We start from the raw sequence: 22,565 nt of genomic DNA, 5'->3' as shown, positions 1-22,565 counted from the left end.
ACTGCACGCTGTGCCACTATTCTATGGCCCTGGTAGGTTAGGCTTACTAAATGTGTATGACATCACAGTGTAGCTATCATAATTCAAGGAGCATCTATGAACTCAAGCATGAGAAATGAGACATGATCCCTGACCTCTGACCTTTGTCATCGGAGAGTCTGGAGGCATGTAAGGAAAGACAAAACACTGAGTTGAGTTTCAGGTACAGACATGAACAGATAGGGAAGGTATCACTAAAAAGCCTAAGGGGTGAAGGATCAAGAAATCCACCTGGGCTAGGGATGAGAGCAGGTGATACAACACTTAAAAAGTGAGGGAGCAAAGACTCAGAGTACCCAAATGCTAGGGGACTATGTCCCAAATAAAAGTTTCATCTAACTTTGCCAGTGCTACTTGGTGCCTTTGCCAAGACAGCCTGAGCAACAGTATTGGCCAGGGATAAGCAAAACAAATTTACATCAACCAAGAGCCTCAGGTCCCCAGTGAAGGCAGCAGGCATCATACAGTCTTGCTTCTGAGCCTCTTTCCTCCTTCAGCTGCTTAGATGGAGGCATCTGCTCTGTCCCTCTGGAGGAGTTGAGGGCTGGTGAAGATGGATGGCAGGGGGGAAAGCAATCAGTTTTCATCAACTCCCACGCAGGGCTGACAGGACACCCACGGCTGAGCTCTCTATGCAATAAGGTTGGCTCCCATCTTCTCCGTTTAATCACTGACTAAACACCAACACCAGGAGATATTTGCAAAACTCTCTCCTCCAGGGTAATCATTCCATTTCGAGTAATATGGCTCATCACGGTGACGGGCCACACTGATGAGCTTAGGGGCTTCTGGGAATAGTCCTCAGAACCATGGACACTACCATCTCCATCCCCTTAGCTTTGCATCATCTACTCAGCACCTGAAGAAAGTCATCTTCCTCTGTGCATCACCACGGCTACTTAGGAGACAAGAGTCTAGTTTATTCTAAATGTTTAAGCTTCAGTAAGGATTGATGGATGAGATGCTGTTGGCTTTTCCCAGAATGCACTATAAAAACTGGCTTCTATGTGTTTGTCATGGCTTCTTCCTGCTCAGGTTCATGGTGGCCTGCCCTCACTGTGAACATGCTGCATCACATTCTGAAGATGGAAGCTGACTATCTGCAAACTCCCAGAGCAAATCCCCTTCTCTTTCCTGTATAGAGAACCTGGGGAAGAGCAGGAAGAAGCCTTAGTAAGGGGCTAGGAAGAGGGTTCAGTCAGCAGCACAAGGACATGAGCCAGCACCCAGAACCCAAAAAGCAATAAAGCAATGGTGTTACTTGTAATCCCAGCACTGGGGTGGCAGAGACACTTGGACTCCTGGAGCCCACTGCATGGCCAGTCTAGCATATCAGAGGGCCTGGCTCAGAAAACAAGATGAACACGCTAATGTGGATGAGAGAAGGCCTCAACCAACTGGTTATTCAAATCCAAATGGTTGGTCCTAAAAGCGTACTTATCTAGTGTGTGTGTGTGTGTGTGTGTGTGTGTGTGTGTGTGTGTGTATGCATGTAACAACAATAATGAAAAAAAGAGGCCATGAATTTGAAAGAAAACAAGAGGAGGAATATGGGAAGGTTTAGAAGGAAGAAAGGCAAGGAGAAGATGACATAATTATAATCACAAAAAGAATAAAAAGAAAGAATTTTTTTAAAAACAAGGTGCCTGAGGAACAAGAGCTGAGACTGCCCTCTAGCCCAACATGCATGTGAACACACATATGCACACGCAAATGAAACACACAAGCCTTAGTAACATACACGCAAAGCTGTTCTCAGAGACAGCTCCACACGTCTGCAGCATCAGGCAGGCTGACACAGACTGACAGACATGGAGGCAACAGCACAGGGCAGGTCTCCAGCATGCTTTGCATTTGTCCTGAAGGAGAAGTGTCCAGAATAGGATGCACGCACACCATATGCAAGACTAGAGCGCTCATGGCGTCAACTATTCCACAGCGGAGAATATTTTAGTACAGGATGTGAGAATGGTGGACCTGCCCACAGCCGACTGCCAGAGGTTATGACTGAAGCCACAGTGCCAGACCACTTGAATAACAAAGAGAAAAGCAAGACACCTTTAAACTACCTAGGCCTGCACAGAGTCTAGCCAGGGAGACCCTGATCAGGGTTGTCCTGGAGAGCCATTTCCTGTGCTGAGGACTAGAAATGGACACTCTTCCAGCAAAATCCACTGCTGGCAGATGGCTGGAACCCAGTGAAAGCCATGACCTCAAGGACATGGGTCCTGGTTCTTTTCCCTGCCACATGTGGAACTAGATATTTAGATAGGAAACTGGAATGGTATAGATCAGTATTGTAAGTACAGTTCACCTTTCTATCGAATAATTATGAAAGGGTTATAATCACACACTTGGGCTTAAGGAATAGATGAATACATTAATAATTATAAAAACATCACCAAGAAAGAACAAGTGGAAACAAGAAGACACAGAGAGAGTCTACTTTGTTTGCATCATCACCAAGGGCACCTAGAAAATGGCTGCAATCAGAGCCACCAAAGCAAATGTTACAATTACTTTGAGGGTCAGACATTAAGAGGAGAAGCAGGATAAACCAAATGCTAAAAGTTCTAGAAAGTAAAAACAGGAACAGAGGCACATCTGGCCAGCGGGATTCAGATGAGGGGGACAGCAACCAATTCCAACCCAGATCCCTACCTCCTCCACCAGAACACCACTGACTGTCCCTATACTGTGCCCATTCAATAGGGGTGAAGAAAAGGAAGAATGCCCCTGAAGAAGACTGGGCGAAGTATCAGGTGAGACTCCGAGCTCTACAGCCATGGGCTGTGTTGCTAGACCAGTGGCTGCCCCGTGGGACCCTTCCTTTCTGCAGTCTGACAGGGCGACAGCATTTCCTCAATGCTTATAATGGTGACAGGGTATGGACACCCCTCAGTGCCCATGGTACAGGGCAGAGCTGCAGCTCAGAAACTCACCCTCACACTGCTTTGGAACCCCACCCTTCTCAGCCAGGGTTCCCCTCTCTGCAAACTTCCTTCCTTCTCTCTGGACTGAGGCTGCCCTGTGGATTTGTAACTCCTCCTGACTCCCAGCATCAGTAAGGAAACATCAGACGCAGCCCCAGGTCAGAGGCATTTATGCTTTCAGGTACTGGGCAGGAAGTGACAGTGCAGAACCTTGCACTCCTCTTATGAGTTTCTGCTCAGGGACTCACTCCTGAGTGGGACAAATGGCTGAAAGTCACAAGAAGGTAGTTAGTGCCCACTGGTGACAAACCCATTGTGCCACTCCGTATGACTCCCTTCCTGTCCAATTGCCCCTCGTGGCGTACATTCTACCATGTCTCACTTCCAGTCTTTGAACTCTCTGTGGGCAGGAGCTGACGATGCCCCTGGGCAGAGTGCACAGCCTCTGAGCTCACGGTCGCACCCACCTTCCACAGACTGCCTCACTTAGTCCTCACAGCAACTATCAGATTCTCTCCTGTTCATCTAGTGATGGGGAAACTGAGGCACAGAGTTTGTAAGTGGTAGCAATCTAGTACCTAGAACAATGCTCACTCTGTGAGAGACATTTAGCCAACATTTGGGGAGTGGATGAGAATTAAGAGAGGCATGTCTAAATCACATATGGAGCTGAAATCTAGGAAACAAGATTCAGAAGGAAAGCAGGTTTCCAGCGCGAGTTGTCTGTGCTGTGTTACCCAGACACAGTCCATGTGGTTTGCACTATGATCAACATAACAGCCGCTCATCATACAATCTCATCATTGAACCGTCAGTCAAGCCCCGGGCTGGCTGCTAGGCCCTGGCTGACTGACCTTCTGAGTCAGTCCCATAGTGCACCTTAGTTCCATTTCTCAAAAGGTCCAGTGTTTGGAACAGTGTTGCCAGGTAACAAGCCTGTCTGCCTCACTGAGACTGAAGTCCCTTCCCATGATATCAAGGGGAGAACAGACTGATTAGCGAGACCAATGAGGAACAAACAGTGTTTCTCTTGCCCTCTCTGCCATGGCTCAACATCTAAAGTAATAAAGGAACAGGCAGCAATCTGTCGCCTGTCTTCCTTCTCTCTAAGCCAAACACTCTGTGCCCCAGGAAAGAAAAGGAAGGCAATGACCAAGACTCAAAAGCCAAGTAGATATCCTTGGTTAAGCAAAATAGCAAAAGAGAAACAGTTTCTAGTTAGTAGTATATCCCCTTCTAAAGTACCCCAGACTCCCCTCCTCCCCTTCAAAAGCTATGGGCGCACCTGGAGAAGGTCTCTGCCCCATCACCCCAGCTGAGAAACATTCATTTAAATGGGTAGAGAAAATTACAGGTTCATCACCCCCATCCCACCCCTGCCCCATCACCCCTGCCCCATCACCCCTGCCCCCATCACCTCTACCCCCATCGCCCCTGCCCCATCACCCCTGCCCCCATCGCCCCTGCCCCATCGCCCCTGCCCCATCACCTCTGCCCCATCACCTCTGCCCGCCCCCCAGCTGCTGAAATAAGGCACCAGCCCTGCACATCCACAACTGAGACGCAAATCCCCATGAGGAAGAGGGGAACAACTAGCAAGGAGAGAGGAATGGCTACAATGGCCCCTGGTGGTTAAAGAAAGGCTCTGTCACCAACAACAGGGAAAAAGGCTTGAGTGGCTCACCGCAGCTCTCAAACAAAGAAACTAATCCAGGAGAAGAGAAAGTCAGCAGATGAAGAGAACCAAGGGGATGCAAACCGCAATGGCTGTCCACCAGGTGGAGTCTCACTAAGCTTACATCCTAATGAAAAAGAAGCAGCACAGTGAGCCTCACGCCCAGTGTGTGTGCAGCCCCCGGCTCACAGCACCTCGTCTGGACCACTCTACAGATGTTCATCCTTCCACATTTGCAGCTGCCAGGACATCTTCATGGTTCACGGCCAAGGGCACAGAGCTGAAGAGACACCAAACACCCACAGGAGTGGTGCACCTCCTAGGGCCTGTCCTTCCAGTAGGCCACCTCTCCTCCTGAGTCTCTCTCAACACACTCAGCCGCATCCCTGCCCCCAATACAAGGACAGCAGGCACGCAGAGAGCCTGCTGCCATAGCCACAACCGTGCCTTGCCAAGAGAACCCTCAGGCCAGGCAAGGAAACCCAGGTGTCTCCAGGCATGGCCACATACCTCTTGGGAGCTCAAATCATCCCAGCTGAGAACCACATCCATTCAAATGCGTGGCGAAGATTACGGGTTCACACCCAGGAAGGGAGTTTCAGAGACCTGCATAGTAGGGATGGTTCCAGTAAAACAGGAAATTGTGTCAGCCCATTTGAACGGTTGCCCATTTGGAGGCCTGGACACTGTATTTAGAATAGCTATCCAGTAATGAATTCTTTGAAAGGTAGCACCAGTCTTTACCTTTAAGTTACCGAACATTTAACATGCTGCAACTCTGAGATGCTTTTTCCAAAACTTTCAAAATGTCCTTTCAAAATGTAATTTACACTCTTTTGAGTATTTTTCTTGCATGGATGCATTTAACCCTCACAATCCTACCAGAGGAGTAAGCCCTATTTTACACACCTTAACAAAGAACTTGGTCCACAGACAGTGAGAGGGTGCCAGAGTGCCCCCTGGTGGCGAGGAGGCTGCAATGCCGTTCTACGTTCATCAACGGAGAAAGGCTGCTTCCTTACAACTCACAGCTCACATCACATATTCCAACAAAAAAAATTAATTCAATAGTACAGAAACTCAGCTGCTAAACAGGAGGTAGAAGTATCTCCTAAATAGTAGGAAAACACCCACTCTGGGTGGCTTTTCTAACAGGCAGATGGCACAACCTCCCAACATTTGAGCTGGTTTGCCAAATGCTGAGCATCTCAGGTAGTATCTTCTGTGTGTACACGCTGCTCATGTGTGCACTGTGCAGTGCACATGCAAATGTGCACACATGCATATAGTGGCTGTCTCTCAACTCACTGGCATTCTCAACTCTGTAAAAGTAAAGGACGAATAAAACCTGAACAGAATCACAGCTCACATTCCAGTAGCCCTGATGCTATCTTGGCTGTACTGAGGTTTGCACTCAACATGAAAATATGACTGTACTTGCCTTTTACTAAGAAGAGTAGCTTTTCAAAGCCCTCATGACAATAAATAGAGCTGGACGGTTGTGGCACACGCCTTTAATCCCAGAAGCAGAGGCAGGAGAATCTCTGTGAGTCTGAGATCAACCAGCCTAATCTACAGGGTGAGTTCCAGGACAGGCTCCAAAGCTACACAAAGAAACCCTGTCTCAAAAAAGAAGGGGAAAAAAACGGAAGCCGCAAGCACAACCAAAGACCACCATCATTTTGCCACTTTCCAACCTAGTGACCACATTCACCTATGCTAGCCCAGGTCTGAGGAGCTATGGACTGGACTGGGTGCTCAGCTGTAGGGTGCTTGCCTTGCATGCACCAAGCCCTGAACTCTATCCTCAGCACTGAGGCTATATGGACCAAGGGCAAGGCGCTCATCCACACCACCTGACAAAGGTCATTTATATCAACGACTGCCACCACTGGGCAAGGAGAAGTAGCAGGGAGTCGAAGACAACTTCCTTTGGCATAAGCAAATCACCACAGACACAGAGACTCTGCAGCGTTGCCTCTATCCTGCTGCTAATGAGAACACAAGGATCATGACAAGCATGGGAAAACCAAGCTGGCGTAACCAAGAAGTGGGTAGGTTGAGGGGAAGCCACTATCAAAGCTGGGAACAAAGCTAGGTCCCCAAACTACAGCTCCTTCCACCACAGCCAGCAGAGACTGGGAACTCACAAACTCTTCACAGAACTAAAGGCCCTCCCTGCCCTTCTGCCCTCCTGCCCTTGTCTTCTTCCTTCTGTGCTGAGCCGCATCTGGGGTACCCAGGGCAGCAGTGAGTTGGCACTGCCTGTCCCCAGGAGCTGGGCTCACTGGAGGCACCAGAGAGGGAAAGGATGTCCAGGTCAGGAGTGGACCTGACACCTTCAGTCAACAATTACGAGAAAAGCAAAGTGGTACCATATGACAAGGGTGGCAGACCAGGGACAGCCAGCCTACTGGAGGGTGGCTCAGACACCGCAGGCAGCTCTGGAGCGAGGCATCCCAGGTCAAAGTTCCAGGGCTAGTACCTAGAGTCTCGCTCAACACCTTCTCACTGTCCTCACCGGTCAGAAGGGCTGGCGAGCTCTTGGAGGTCTCTTTCATGGGACTTTTCCCTCACAACCTCATTCCCTCCCTAATGCTTGCACTTCCAATACCACCACAACAGGGATCGTCATTTCAACACATGGATTTCAGGAGAACACAAACATTTCAGGATGAGAGTGTCATTCTAACAGACTTGGATGCTTTCCTCTGAGGGTAGAACATTCCAGAAGCTTATGAGCTTCCAGAAACAGTTTCTTTATCCGGGCATCTGCAACTGCCCCACAGACCTTCTGGAAAGACTGGAATCTAAAGAAGCAGAGGCCAAAAGGAACCAGGCAGATGTGTGTGAGCAGACAGTTCCAGAACTAGGCTCAGCCCTGGAACTAGTTGGAACTGAGGTTTAAATACTTAGAATGGATTCACAAGATGGGTTCCTACAAGGCACGTGCAGGAAAATCTAACACTTGGGAGAATGAGGCAGGAGCATCTTCCTGGGCTACAGGAAGAAAGGCAGAGTCCTAGACATCATCCAGAAGCGACCTTAGACCCCTCACCCCGGGCACACCTCACATGACCTTTAAACATCAGGCAACAGGACAGTGGGTGTTCATACGGATCCCCTCTCTCACTGTCCCCGGCCTGGGCCTCAGCCTTCCTGAGCAATGGTCTGCCTCTAAAGAACTAACAGCAGGGACCTCCCTTAAAGCTTCTGAACAGCTGACAAGACTCCAATCCCAAGTGCTGCCTCATTGGACACTGGAGTGGACCAAATCTCCTATAAAGTGGAATGCTGATTCCCAACCCATCCAAGACAAAGGGGGAGAGTGGCCCACAGCTGTAATCCCAACAGTCAGAAAGCTGAGGCAGGAGGATTCACCATAGTGACACCAGCTACACACTGAATGCCATACTAATTTGGGGTACACAGCAAGCTATCCATCCCCACATCCCTACAAATAATGACAAGAAGGATAAGCAGCAGTTACTAAACTTCAAGGCAGGAGATGCAGCCCAGAGAGGAGAGGGGGAAGGAGGGGGAAGAAGGGGGAGGGAGGGGGAGGGAGGTGGCCTACACATTCTTGAGCACCCTATCTCCCCTTGCCTTGGGGGGCAAAGATGGCTGCACTTTGCAGGTGGTGAAAAGTAAGGAAATCTTGGGGGCTGGAGAGATGGCTGAGAGGTTAAGAGCACTGACTGTTCTTTCAGAGGTCCTGAGCTCAATTCCCAGCACCCGTCTGTAATAAGATCTCGTGCCCTCTTCTGGCCTGCACATATACATACAGACAGACAGAACACTATATACATAATAAATAAATCTTTTTTTAAAAAGTGAGGAAATCTTGACTGTGTCCAGTGTAGTGGCCTTAACACTCAAGCAACGTCCCTGGCATTGTGTAGCCCAAGAGCCCTCTGAACTGGCCATATGAACTGCATATTGCCCTGTTTGTCACTGATCCTGCTGGTGACAGAGCAGAGACACCAACTGCTCTCAGAAGACACAGACATTCTGGGCCAGTGTCCACCTATGACTCTCTACACTCCTCTCCTCTCCTGCTTGAACCCTCCTAGACACCCACATGGGGGGCCATGGGACTATTTAGTTCAAATTTTTCTTGAAATATTATTGCCACAAATTAAGTTTAAGTGAATACCAAATTAAATGAAACTTAAAGACTGAAAACACCTCTTTGGGGCTATGCCTCAAGTTCCATGATAGTAAGCTTGCCTAGCATGTTTAAGGCACTGGGGTCAAGCTCCTCTACAACCAAAGAAAGCAAACTCTTCACCACCATGACATCTCAGGGAGGTTAGCTAAAGTAGTAAATTATCCCAAATAGTAAAATATCTATCGCTACAAATTTCCAGATGATTAGATATGCTTAAAGGCAGTTCAGGTCAACAACACTGATTAATAATGTTTAATTGAAATTGTTTAAATATACGGCTATCTTCTGCTTCAGTTCCAACACATTGAACTATCCAACAAAAATTAATATTATATTTGTTCGCATAAAGAAAGAAAAAGGTTTCTTTCCCATAAAAATAGATATAAAAGAGAGGGTTTTGAAGAATTTTAATAGTTTTAGCCACTATTTGGCATTTTATATAGCTATGGAAATGATAACCCCCATTAGACATGGTGGTGCACACCTGTAATCCCAGCATTCAGACTGAGGCAGGAGGATCACAAATTTGAGACCAGCCTGGTCTATACACTGAGATACTTTCTTGAAAACAATGATAACTTAAGCACAGTGAGATTTCCTAAATCACCTATAATGAAAACACCAAGATTTGCAAACAACTGCACAGGCTAGTTCCTGGGCCACCCACTGGACTAATTCAGTACAGCTTGGTGTTGGAAAACTGGGAGGCCAAGAGAGAAACTGACCATCAAGAGGCCAGCTTCTTTTTTTTTTGAGATAAGGTTTCTCTGTCACTTTGGAACCTGTCCTGGAACTAGCTCTGTGGACCAGCCTGGCCTCAAACTCACAGAGATCTGCTTGCCTCTGCCTCCTGAATGCTGGGATTAAAGGCATGAGCCACCACCTCCTGGTGGCCCTTCCACTTTCATGGCCCTGGTTGAAACTAAACATTTCTCCCTAAAATATACAGTATTGTTGAGTGACAGACACTGAAAACGTGAAGTTGGTCTCTAGCTTTCCCTGTTACCCTGAGAGCCAATGAGAGGCACAAGAGACCAGATGTCTTGTATACTAGTCCATATTCCTGAAAAACAAAAGGCCAGTTCTGTCTCTGAGGGGGATGCTCTGGGCTGTTACCAGAAACCAACAGGCTGGAAGGACCCAGGAGCAGACCCTGCTACCCTCCCACAGCACTCCCACCTCAGGAGCCTGGGGAACTTGCAGGTGTCTGGCGTCTGTCCCGCAGATGGCGCTGTCACAAAGCTATTTCACCCAGGCTCCTTCCCTAGGGCTGCTTTCCTCAGAGTGACGTCCCAGACAGAGGCACCAGAGGAGCAGCACTGCTTCTATTCCTCCTGTGCATCTGGCCAAGAACTTAGGAGAGTCCTTAGAGCCTAAGGACCTGAAATAATTAAGCACACCGAGCATTTGAAAACCCAGTGTCATTCCTCAACAACTGAAGACTTCTTTAAAACAGAAATGAAGGGACCCATAGAGATGGCTCCACAGTTAAGAGCACTTATTCCTCTTTCAGAGGAATGAGATTCAATGTTTGATACCCACACACTGGCTGATAACGTGTCAACTCCGGTTCCCGGGGTCTGATGCCTCTTCTGACCTCCACAGGCTCATGTATACACACATGTTCACACATACCACACACACAGGCATATACATATACACACTCAGGCACAGAGGCATACACACACACTTAGGCACACAGAAATATATATACACATACACACAATCAAGCACACAGGCATACATATACACACACTTGGGCACACAGGCAAATACATACACATACTCAAGCACATAGGCATATACACACATACACATACAGGCATACACATACACATGCTCAGGTGCACAAGCATAAACACACACATATAAGTATACATACAGGTGTACACACACATACAGGCATACATACAGGCTTACACACTCAGGTGCACAGGCATACACACGACCATACAGAGGCATATACATACATACACTCAGTTGCGCAGCATACACACACATACAGGCATATACACAAAGGCATACACACACTCAGGCACACAGGCATACACACACACATACACATGCTCAGGTGCACAGTCACACACACACAGGCATACACACATACACACACTCAGGTGCACAGGCATACATACAGGCACACACACTCAGGCACATAGATATACACATACATACACTCAGGCATACAGGCATACACACACAGGCATACACACAATACACGCTCAGGCAAACAGGCAGATACACACACATACAGGCACATATACAGGCAAACACACACACAAGCATAAATACACACACTGAGGTGCGCAGGCATACACATACACACACTTGGATATACAACAGTAAAGTCAGACATGGTAGTACATGCCTAAAAATCCATCACTCCAATTGAAACCCAAAGATGATGACAACAAGTTTGAGGTTAGCCTGATTACCTAGGGAATTCCAGGCTCCACCGCAATATAATCAGAGCTACATTGCAAGACCTTACCTCAAAAAGCCAAAAAAAAAAAGTAAGTCCACTAAGTTTGAGGCTTTCAACCCTGTGTGGCCACATATTATTATGATGTGTATGATACCCCACAGCTGAGGACAGTGAATTTCGTTTCCTTAAGGAATCTGTAACTGTTGGGCCTGCCTACAGGATTTGGAGTTAGAAGACCAGGTCTGTTGTGGAACAATGCTCTTGTACACTGTAAAGATTTGTCACTTGTATTGGTTTAATAAAACACTGTTGGCCAGTAGCCAGGCAGGAAGTACAGGTGGGGCAACCAGACTAGACGAATTCTGGGAAGAGAAAAAAGGCAGAGAGTTAGTCACCACCCACAGAGAAAGCTGAGAATGTCTTACTGAGAAAAGGTACCAAGCCACAGGGCTAAACATAGATAAAAATTATGGACTAATTTAAGTTGTAAGAGCTAGTTAATAATAAGCCAATAGGCCAAATAATAAGCTAATAGGCCAAACAGTTCATGATTAATATAAGCCTCTGTTTATTTGGGATTGAACAGCTGTGGGACGTGGTGGGACAGAAACTTCAGTCTACACGGGTCCATCACCAGTTCCCCACCCAGCCACTGAGCAACCATGTCTGGTGCAGACTAGGTGTCCACTTACTTAGCAACCATGCCCGCTGGAAGGCCTTGCCAAGTTAGTTAACCCTTAAGCTTCCATGTTTTTATGTGAAAAGAGGAAAGGTTGAGATGCCGTAGTGTAATCCCAGCACTGAGGCAAGAAGATGGCTCTATAGCAAGACTCAATAAGAAAACCAAAGAGACAAGATTGCTGGAGCTTACTGACCACAGCCTACCCCAGGTTCAGTTTGAGAACCTCTCTCAAAAGAGTAAGCTGGGAAGTGAGAAAGCGGGGCATCTGACATCATCCTCTGTGCTCGATGCACATATATGTGCATATAAATCACATACACACACACACACACACGATGAATACCTTTGATTAGAAAAGAGGGTGTGGAGGGGGTCTCCATAAATCTGCACAGTACCCTTCCCCTCAGACCTGTTGTCCAAAACAAACCAATCACCATCTAGATTAGTCCACAGATTGTCAGGTAGTGGTGGTAACAGCTACAGGAGAGCCACAGAAAACCATGGGCACATGGGAGTGAGCTAAGGGCACAGTAGATGGGGATGTGGTGCACTGGAGGTACACGTCACCAGCTCTCATGAAAAAGATATGTATGGCAAGACCAGACACCTGCACAAATCATACACAGGAATCAGGGTGCACAGACGCCTGCACCAGCCATGAAGAGGAAACGGGTGAAACAGCTTTGGGGAGTTCATGGTTGGTAAGTTCTTTTGCTGAGCTCCTTGAGGATTTGTGAACAGTGAGCATCTGGAATGCAAGTCTTCACCTGAACTTACACCTCTTAGAGTCAGTTGCTCCTGCAACATGTACACTTGTACCAAGTGGCCCCCACATGTACAAAGCTACCCCCACATAGTGAAGCCTGCTGTGGTGCACCCTCCCAATTCTTCAGGGTGACAGTGCTGAGAAGAATCTGAGCATTTAAGGGTGACTTTTTCTCAAGAGTGTGTGTCTGGACCCACAGGAGGAAGGGCCAGGACAGGCTTCATTACCCACAGGGGACTATTAGAAAGCCTTCCTGCAGCTCTCCTCAAGGAAGTGCTCCTCCCACACAAACCTGCTACTCTGCATCAAACAGTCCGTAACCAGAAACAAAGATGCTAGTACCAGCCTCCTGGGCCTCCAGGACTGAGAACTAAATAAGCTGTGGTTTATTTTGTTTTCTTCTTTATAAATCACCTGGTCCCCAGGTGTTTCCTTATTGTAGTAGAAAGCAGGTTAAGACCTAACCTAATGACAGGGCCTTTATGGCGGTGATCAAGGTTAAATGACTTCATAGGAGTAATGCCCCATCCACAGGACTACGGTTCTTACAGTGAGAACACCAGAGACTCAGGTGTGCAGAGGAAAGGTGACGTGGACAGAGAAAGGAGGCTACACCTGAAAGCCAAGGACACGCCTCACCAGAATGGGCTCTCCAGCACCATTGCATTGCAGCCCTCACACACCACAGGGAAGGAAGCATTTGCCAATGCTTCCTGGTCCACAATCCTCTGTTCCAGCAGACTGGCCTATAGAGCTACACCGATGGCCCTTCCTACCTCTCTCACAGATGAAGCAAGATGGGTAGAGGCAGGAAACTCAAAACCATCTTCCCTGACATTTTTTATTTTCTTCTTCTCTTATATATTATCTCCTGACCACAGTTTTCCCTCCCTCCACTCCTCCCAGATCCTCCCTCCCATCTCCCCCCATCCACTCCTCCTCTGTTTCCCTTCATAAAAGAGCAGGCCTCCTAGGGATATCACCTGAACATGGCATAACAAGTTACAATAAGACTAGGCACAAACCCTCATATCAAGGCTAAGCAAGGCAACCCAGTAAGATGAAAAGGTTCCCAAGCACAGGCAAAAGAGAGACATCCCCATTCCCACTGTTACAAGTCCCACAAGGACAACCAGCTACACAACCATAACATACATGCAGAGAACTTATGTCAGACAATGCAGGCTCTGTGATTGTCTCTTTACTCATTGTGATCCCATATGAGCCTGCATGAATTCTGTAGGTGGTGTTTTTGTGGTGTCCTCAACCCCTCTGCCCCTTGTATTAGGATTTTGATAGGGATTGCATTGAATCTGAAGATTATTTTTAAGATGGACATTTTGACTATGTTAATCCTACTGATCCATGAGCATGGGAAATCTTTCCATCCTCTGATATCTTCTTCAGTTTCCTTCTTCAAAGATTTGAAGTTCTTGTCATACAGATCTTTTACTTGCTTGGTTAGAGTTATATCAGGACATTTTATATTATATGGCTATTATGAAGGATGTTCCATTTCCTTCTCAGCCAATTTGTTGCTTGTATATTAGAAGGGGTATTATTATTATTATTATTGCTTACTCTTGTATCCAGCCACTTCATTGAAGGTGTTTATCAGCCATAGAAGTTCCTTGGTAGTTTTTGGGGTTGCTTATGTATACTATCAAATCTGTAAATAGTGATATTTGACTTTTTTTCCAATTTTTATCTTATTGATCTCCTTCAGCTGTCTTATTACTCTAGCTAAAACTCCAAGTACTTTATAGATATAAAGTAGACAGCCTTGTCTTGTTTCTGATTTTAGTGGAATTGCTTTGAATTTCTCTCTAATTTGATGTTGGCTGTAGGTTTGCTGTAAACTGCCTGTATTATGTTTAAGTATGTGCCTTGTATTCCTGATCTTTCTAAGACTTTTATCTTGAAGGGGTATTGAATTTTGTCAAAGGCTTTTTCAGCATCTAATAAGATGATCGTGTGGGGTTTTTTTTCTTTCAGTTTATATGGAGGATTACATTGACAGATTTTCATATGTTGAACCAACCCTGCCCCTCTGGGATAAAGCCTAGATGATCATGGTGGGTGATCATCTTTACATGTTCTGGGGTTCGGTCTGTGTTTGGAGTATTTTTGTATCATGGTAGATGATCATCTTTACATGTTCTGGGATTCGGTCTGTGAGTGTTTGGAGTATTTTTGTATCATGGTAGATGATCATCTTTATATGTTCTGGGATTCGGTCTGTGAGTGTTTGGAGTATTTTTGTATCAGTGTTCTGTAATTCTCTTTCTTTGTTGAATCTTTGTGTGAGTTGGGTATCATGGTGACTGTGGCCTTATTAAATGAATTTGGTAATGTTCCTTCTGTTTCTATTTTGTAGAATATTTTGATGAGTACTGGCATTAGCTCTTCTTTTAAAGTCTGGTGAATTCTATGCTAAAAATTGTCTGGCCCTGGGCTTTATTTGGTTGGGATATTTTAATGACTGATTCTATTTCCTTAGGGGTGGTTATATGCTTATTTAAATTGTTTGTCTAATTTAATTTTGATAAGTAGTGCTTATCAAGAAAATGGTCCATTTCTTTTAGATTTTCCAATTTTGTGGATTACAGGTTTTTAAAGTATGAGCTAATGTTCTTTGGATTTCCTCAAAGTCTGTTCGTTTCCAATTTTGTTAATTGGCATATTGTTGATCTGTCTTTTAGTTAGTTGGATAAGGGTTTGTTTATCTTTTGATTTCCTCAAAGAACCAACTTTGCTTCATTGACTCTCTGTATTGTTCTCTTTGTTTCTATTTCATTGATTTCAGCTCTCAGTTCAATTATTTCCTGTCCTCTCCTCCTCTTGGGTGTGTTTGCTTCTTTTTGTTCTAGATCTTTCAGGTGTGCTATTAAGTTGTTCATATAAGATCTCTCTAAATTTTTTATGTATCCACTTGGTGCTAAGAACTTTCCTCTTAGCACAGCTTTCACTGTGCTTCATAAGTTTGGGTATGTTGTGCATTCATTTTCAATGAATTCTATGAAGTCTTTAATTATTTTCTTTTTTCTGCCTGACCATAGTGGCAATTCAGTAAAGAGTTATTCACTTTCCATGAGTTTTTAGACTTTCTGGTGTTTCTGTTGTTTTTGAAATCTAGCTTTAATTGGTGGTGGTCTGATAAGATGTAGGGGGTTATTTCAATTATCTTGTACCTATTGAGACTTGCTTTTCAACCAACTATATGGTCAGTTTTGGAGATTGTTCCATAAGGTGCTGAGAAGGTTGTTCTTTCGTGTTTGGGTGAATGTTCTATAAATAGCTGTTAGACCCATTTGAGTCATAGTGTCTGTTAGCTCCATCATTTCTCTGTTTAGTTTCTGCCTGGATAACCTGGTGACAGTGGGGTATTGAATTCTCCCACTATTAATATGTGAGAGTTGATATGTGATTTAAGCTATGTTTCTTTTACAAATGTTGGTGCCCTTGCATTTGGAGCACAGATATTAGGGACTGAGATGCTGTGGTGGTGATTTGAAAGAAAAATGGCCCCCAAAGGGAGTGGCACTACTGGGAGATAGGACTTTGCTAGAGTAGGTATGGCCTTGTTGGAGGTGTGTCACTGTGGGAAAGGGCTTTGAGGTCTCTTTTGCTCAAGCTTTCCTCGGTGTGACACTAAGACTGCTTCCTATTGCCTTCTGATCAGATTTAGCAAGTACCATGTCTGCCTGCATGCTGCCAAGCTCCCCACCATGATGGCAACAGACTGAACCTCTGAAACTGTAAGCAAGCCACCCCCCAATTAAATATTTTATTTAAGTGTTGCTGTGGTCATGGTGTTATATTCACAGCAACAGAAACCCTAACTCAGACAGTTATCTTGGTGGATTTTTCCATTGATGAGTATGAAGTGTCATTCCCTGTCTCTTCTGAAAACTTTGATTTGAAGTCCATTTTGTTAGATATTAGGATAGCTAAAACAGCTTGTTTGTTAGGTCCTTTTTTGGGGGGGGGATCTTTTTCCAACCCTTTACTCTGAGGCAATGTCTGTCTTTGACATTGAGGTATGTTTCTTATATTCAGCAGAAAGATAGATCCTCTTTTCATATCCATTCCATTAGTCTGTCTTTTTATTGGGGAATTGAGTCCACTGATAATAAGAGATATCAATGACCAAAGATTGTTAATACCTGTTATTTTGTTGGTGGGTAGTGGTGGTTGTGTGTGCGTGTGTATGACTGTGTGTGTGTGTGTGTGTGTGTGTGTGTGTGTGTGTGTTTCCCTTCTTAGGGTTTTTCTGGTATAAGATTATTTATTGCCTATACTTTTGCAGCTGTAGCAGTCCTCCTTGGGTTGGAGCTTTCCTTCTACCTTCTATAAAGCTGGATTTGTAGATACTGGTTTTTGTTTGTTTGTTTGTTTTGTTTTGTTTTGTTTTGTTGAGACAGGGTTTCTCTGTGGCTTTGGAGCCTGTCCTGGAACTAGCTCTTGTAGACCAAGCTGGTCTCGAACTCACAGAGATCCGTCTGCCTCTGCCTCCCGAGTGCTGGGATTAAAGGTATGTGCCACCAACACCCAGCTGTAGATATTGTTTAAATCTGACTTTATCATGGGATATCTTGTTTTCCTATCTATGGTGATTCAAAGTTTTGCTGAACATAATAATCTGGGCTCTACCTGTGGTCTGCAGCACATCTGCCCAGGCCTTTCTGGCTCTTAGAGTCTCCACTGAGAAGTCAAGTATAATTCTAATGGGTCTACCTTTATAAGTTACTTATTCTTTTTCCCTTGCACATTTTAATATTCTTTCTTTGTTCTGTATGTTTAGTGTTTCAATTAGTATGTGACAAGGGGACTTTATTTTCTGGCCCAATCTATTTAGTATTCTGTAAGCTTCTAGTGCCTATGTAGGTATCTCCTTCTTTAGAAAAATTTTCTTCTATGAGTTTGTTGGAAATATTTTCTAGGCCTTTAAGTCTTTCCTCTATTCCTATTATTCTCAGGCTTGGTCTTTTCATAGTGCCCCAGATTTCCTGGATGTTTTGTTTCAGGGATTTTTTTTTAGATTTAACATTTTCTTTTAAATTTTTTTTCTTTGACTGATGTAGCTATTTCTTTTATCAATGTCTTCAAGGCCTCTGAATTCCTCTTCCATCTCTTGCATTCTGTCGGTGTTACTTGTATCTGTGGCTCCTGTTTGCTTACCTAGATTTTCATTTCCAGGATTCCTTCCATTTGTGTTTTCTTTATTATATCTATTTCCATGTTCAGGTCTTGAACAGTTTTATTTGTTTCCTTCAATACTGTTTTTTGTTTGTTTGTTTGCTTGTTTGTTTTGACTTCTTGGCTTTGAGTGATATTGTTTCCTTTTCTCCAATTGTTAGTTTGTATTCTCCTGGATTTCTTTAAGGGATTTATTCAATTCCTCTTTAAGGACCACTTTCATCTTCAAAAAGTTGGTTTTAAGGTCATTTTCTTGTGCTGCAGCTGTGTTGGAATATTCAGGGCTTACTGCAGTAGGATAGTTGGGGTCTGGGTGCTATAATGCCCTGACTATTGTTGACTGTGTTCTTACACTGGCATCTAGGCATCTGGGTTTGGAGTGAAGAAGGCTAAGTCCTGATTTCTGAGTATGTCTTTGTTAGATGGGTGTTTTGCTCCTTGGTTTCTGTTTTCTCTTTGATCTTCTTGTTCTTGTGGCCTGGAGTTCTGGAAGTCAGTACCACCTCTAGTCTAGCAGAAAGCTTCTGCCCAAGTTGGGGACTGGGACCCAGTGATAAGAGGGAAAAGGGAGCTACAGATATTGTGAGGGTGGGGGACACAGAGACAAAGTAGAGAAGGTCTGAGGGTGGGCTGCCCTTCTACATAAACAGCCACCCCAGAAAACAAAAGCCTACCCTACCACCACCCACAGCTGTCTCCACCAGACACCCAGGGCCAGATGTGGGTCTACTAATGTCTTCCTTCAGAAGGTCTAGCTGGGAATTCCCAGTTGGTCACCTCAAGCCAAAGGTGATGAGCAACAACTAGGATTAATATATAAAAACCAGTGTGAATGAAAACAAGACAGGCTGAGTCCATGCCATGGCACAGATCAGTGTCCTCATGGAAAAGGCACACACCAAGCTGGTGACGCCGCCAGGGACAGAAATGGCATGGGTAGGCTCAGGACCCAAGAACTGCTGACAGAGAAACCCAATTCACTGGCTCCATTCCCCACACCGCTGAGAGTAGGGGAGACTGAGAAGGGCCATGGAAACCATACCTGCGCACAAGGAGACAGGTGGTCCTCATCGCAGCTGCTCACCCTGCACAGCTGTAGAGCTCTTATTAGCATTTGTTCCTGTGAAGCCAGGGGAACCACAGCACAGGAGCAGGAGACTGTGGGAAACCTCAGGGGAGGGCTCATAGCAGGGCAGAGCCTTTGGGACCATAGACACTGCCTGCAGTTGGGATGCTGGGCCTCATTCCAGGAACATCATGTGTTTTCCCCAATGACAAAAATGCTCACGTGCAAACAAAACAGTCCAGAGGTGAAGATCCGGGTGACATGGCATATTTATGCTTCTCTGTCACCTCGGGTAACTGTTCCCAAGCAGAAATGGCACCCTGAGATGCAGTTACAAGGCCCTATAACTTCTCTGGGTGACTGTCTTGCCCCATTGGTCACCGCTGCTATGGACTCTGGGGTTTGTTGCACTTTCATATTTGAAAAAAAAATGCTAATTTTAACCCAAAGACTGATGAGAGGAAAAGGTGTAATTTTTACTTTATCCAAGTTTAGATCCCTGAATGTGACACAGAAACAGAGAAAACCTATCCTCTGTCCGTCTCCTCCTTCATGCTATCTGTGGTAGGAATGAGACAGCTAGAGCTGGTTAAACAAAGAAAACAACTAGGTTGTCTATAGGACAAGAAACAACCTTGGCCTCTGAGGACTACAGAGCCCCGCACTAACCCCCTCTGCCAACCTGGTCAGGGGCCCCAGCCCCACCCTCTACCTGCTGACCTAGTCATAGAGAGTCTGCCTTGTTGAACAATTGTTGACTTGTGTGTGTGTTTATGAGTGCGTGCGCGCGATTTAAAACCATTCACACCCACCCTTCATCACTGAGTCTCTAAGGCTTCTTCCGGGAGGTAGAGCTGGAAATGGGTTGCACCACCTGGTCATTCGATTAGGTCATCAGAGTCACAGGGAAACTCATCTAGAAGAGTTGCAACTGGCTACATACAGGAGGCAGCTTGGAAACCACAGGCAGAGGAGGTGCCTTCCATCCATTAGCAGACACACCCCCATGCACCTCAACCTGGCCACGGGATCCAACAGTGATACCATAGTCAAGTACACAGCAGGCACACACTCACCACCTTCACACCCGCTAGCCAAGCCCACACCGGTATAGGCATAAGCACAGAGACACTGCTGGCATACACGCCAGACTCAGAAAGAAAGTACTTACGAACTGTCATGGACTCGGGCATTGAGGCAGATGGTAACAGACTACTCAGAGGGCTTCCTCGGCCTGGAGAACTGGCTTCCACACTGAGAGAAAGCAGACAGAAGGATGTTATACTCAGCCAAAGACACAAGTTGAGTGCTTGCAAAACTCACAGGTGAGCGTCCCTGGGAATCTACTGGAAAGACAGAAAGCAGCTGCCCTGAGTCAGCCACTCCTCCTTACTGCAGGTGAGCCTGAAGTTTACTGGAAACTCCAGAATGTCATTTTTAGAATCCTGTATGTTCTGAGTAACAAGACACCAAGCCAAGTACGGGGCAGTCAGGACCCCTGACCTTGAGGCTAAGTTGGGCATACAGATGGATAACTTCAAGACACCTAATTAAAATCATGAAGGGGTAATAAGAGTAACAGAGATGATAGTGATGTGAGGAGACCTTGGTGGCTATGTCCCCTCTGTAAACAACAGTGACACTGGGCACCTTAGCTTTCTGTCTGGGCTTTTGGTTGTTTGGCTGGCTGGTATTTTTGTTTTGATTTATTTTCTGTTGTTGTTGCTGCTGCTGCTGTTTTTAATGTGGAAGGGATAAGCTTTCTATATTTACAAGCTGCCAGGCAGTCGCCTGAATACTTGACAGCTACGACATCTTTCCCCATAACCTGAATATCCTGTAACACCGGGGCTGACAGACACCATTACCAAGTGCTAACGAGCTTTAACTAGGAAGGCTGAGAAGGGATACAGTGTGGGAGCAGAGGTGGAGAGGAGGCGGAGTGCAAATGAGGCTGGGTGGCTGCTGCCTCTCCTGGGGGTGGAACCCTGGTCTCTTCGCACACTGTGCAAGCATTCCACCACTGAGTGCCGCCTGCCTATGACATTAGGTCACAGAAAGTTTGTCTGGGAGAAATGGCCATCTATGACCCTGACTCCTGCACAGATGAGTACAAACATGAGGTCAGGCCTTGGCCTTCCATCCCAACAGGCCCCACCAATATTTAAATGAGAATAAATGCAAATATAAGCAGCATGTCACGGTCTTGACACTGACCTGTACCGAAGGCCGGGCTCTGGGAGTAGATGGTCCTCTGGTCCTGCCCCATTCTCCAGGCTTCCCACAGGAGCATCTGTGAGAAACCACGCCGAGAAGGTGAGGCTTGACATTCAACTCCATTTTCTCCTGACCATGTGCTCAGCTTCTCCATCAGCTGACTTTCAACTCTCCCCATGTACACACTGGAGTTTTTACTATCCATTTCACTTGCTCAGGCATCGTTAGGACTTGGCACCAGTAGCTACATATGACTTTTTTTCTCAAAATCCACATCTGGAGCCCAAGCCAGAATCTGTTTTTGTTTGTTTGTTTGTTTGTTTGTTAAACAAATTGCTCCTGCTTGTAGTGGACACTAGAGGGCAGCAGGGTCTCACCACTGGCAAAGTCTGCGGCTTTCCACAAAAGCCACTAAACTTTTGGGAAAGGCATTTCCAAAAAGTGAGTTCACAAATCTCTAAAGCAAACAGGCAAAGGACGTTAATTGTTGCAGACGTATTAGCTGCTGCTCAAGCCTCCTTCCAGGCAAACGGTGCAGATCTGCAAGCCGGGGGCTGCACAGCGGCACTCAAGGGAACCCTTGTTCATTGAGTCAGGCCCAGGGTCACAGATAGAGCAGGCCTCTGGGCCTCTGCTTCTGCTTCTGCCAGGCTTAAGTACTGCACATACCAGTCAACCCCAACTGTTTCCAGCAGCCCAAGAGCACGGCAAGCCTGGTTTCCACCCCAGGACTCCTCCTTGCTCCCTAGTGGTTAAAGTGTGGTTACAGCAGAGTTCCTGCTCCTCACCTTCAGCTCAGCAAGCCACACCTCTCTGCCTAGCTTCCCTTTGGTTTTGTTTGCAGACAGTGTCTGTCTCCTTATGGCCTCTAACTCAAGCTTTTCCTGCCTCAGCCTCGGACTGTTGGAATTATAAGCATGTGCACATTCGCAATTATGCAACATAATGAAATTTTACATTGTTGTAGTTGTGAGACAGGATTTCACTCTGTGGCCTGAGCTGGCCTGGCACTCACTATGTAGCTCAGGCTGGCCTCAAACTTGTAACAGTTCTCGTGACTCCACCTGAGTGCTGGAGCTACCGGGACTTCTGTGACCCCTGCCCCTTTTGGAACCCCACAGTCTACACTCTATAGTCTATACTCTTACCTCTCAAGAGGACAACTCTCAAACTCTCTCCTTTGGCTGAGATCTCAGCCCTAAATCCTGGTTCCACCCTTTTGGCTATCAGAAAATTCTGCTGAGACCTCCTCAGGCCCAGCAACCACCTGAACTTTCAAAAGACCACCCCACTTTTGACATGCTCACAGCTTAAGGACACCAGCCCTGTGGGCCACCACAGAGCCAGGTAGATCTGCTGCCATTACATGTCCTGCAAAGGCCTGCAGCTTAA

The 22,565-nt window shown here is 46.0% G+C and overlaps 1 protein-coding gene across 4 annotated transcripts in view; it reads right to left on the bottom strand.

The window, feature by feature from the left end:
• Window positions 1-22,565, bottom strand: part of Snx29 (sorting nexin 29) — a 428,110-nt gene that overhangs the window by 328,224 nt on the left and 77,321 nt on the right. For all 4 annotated transcript variants that reach the window (XR_005285098.1, XM_038327322.1, XM_038327324.1 and 1 more), the window contains 2 exons: window positions 21,174-21,249; window positions 20,128-20,210 (listed from right to left, as the gene is read on the bottom strand). Coding sequence is in view for 3 of the 4 variants with exons in the window: in XM_038327322.1 (XP_038183250.1) it covers window positions 20,128-20,210; window positions 21,174-21,249 (159 nt within the window). In the remaining variant the exon portion in view is untranslated. The remainder of the gene's footprint in view (window positions 1-20,127; window positions 20,211-21,173; window positions 21,250-22,565) is intronic.

This window comes from Arvicola amphibius, chromosome 4 (assembly GCF_903992535.2).
Source record: "Arvicola amphibius chromosome 4, mArvAmp1.2, whole genome shotgun sequence".
Lineage (NCBI taxonomy): Eukaryota > Metazoa > Chordata > Mammalia > Rodentia > Cricetidae > Arvicola > Arvicola amphibius.
This window is presented reverse-complemented; position numbering and strand designations above follow the sequence as displayed.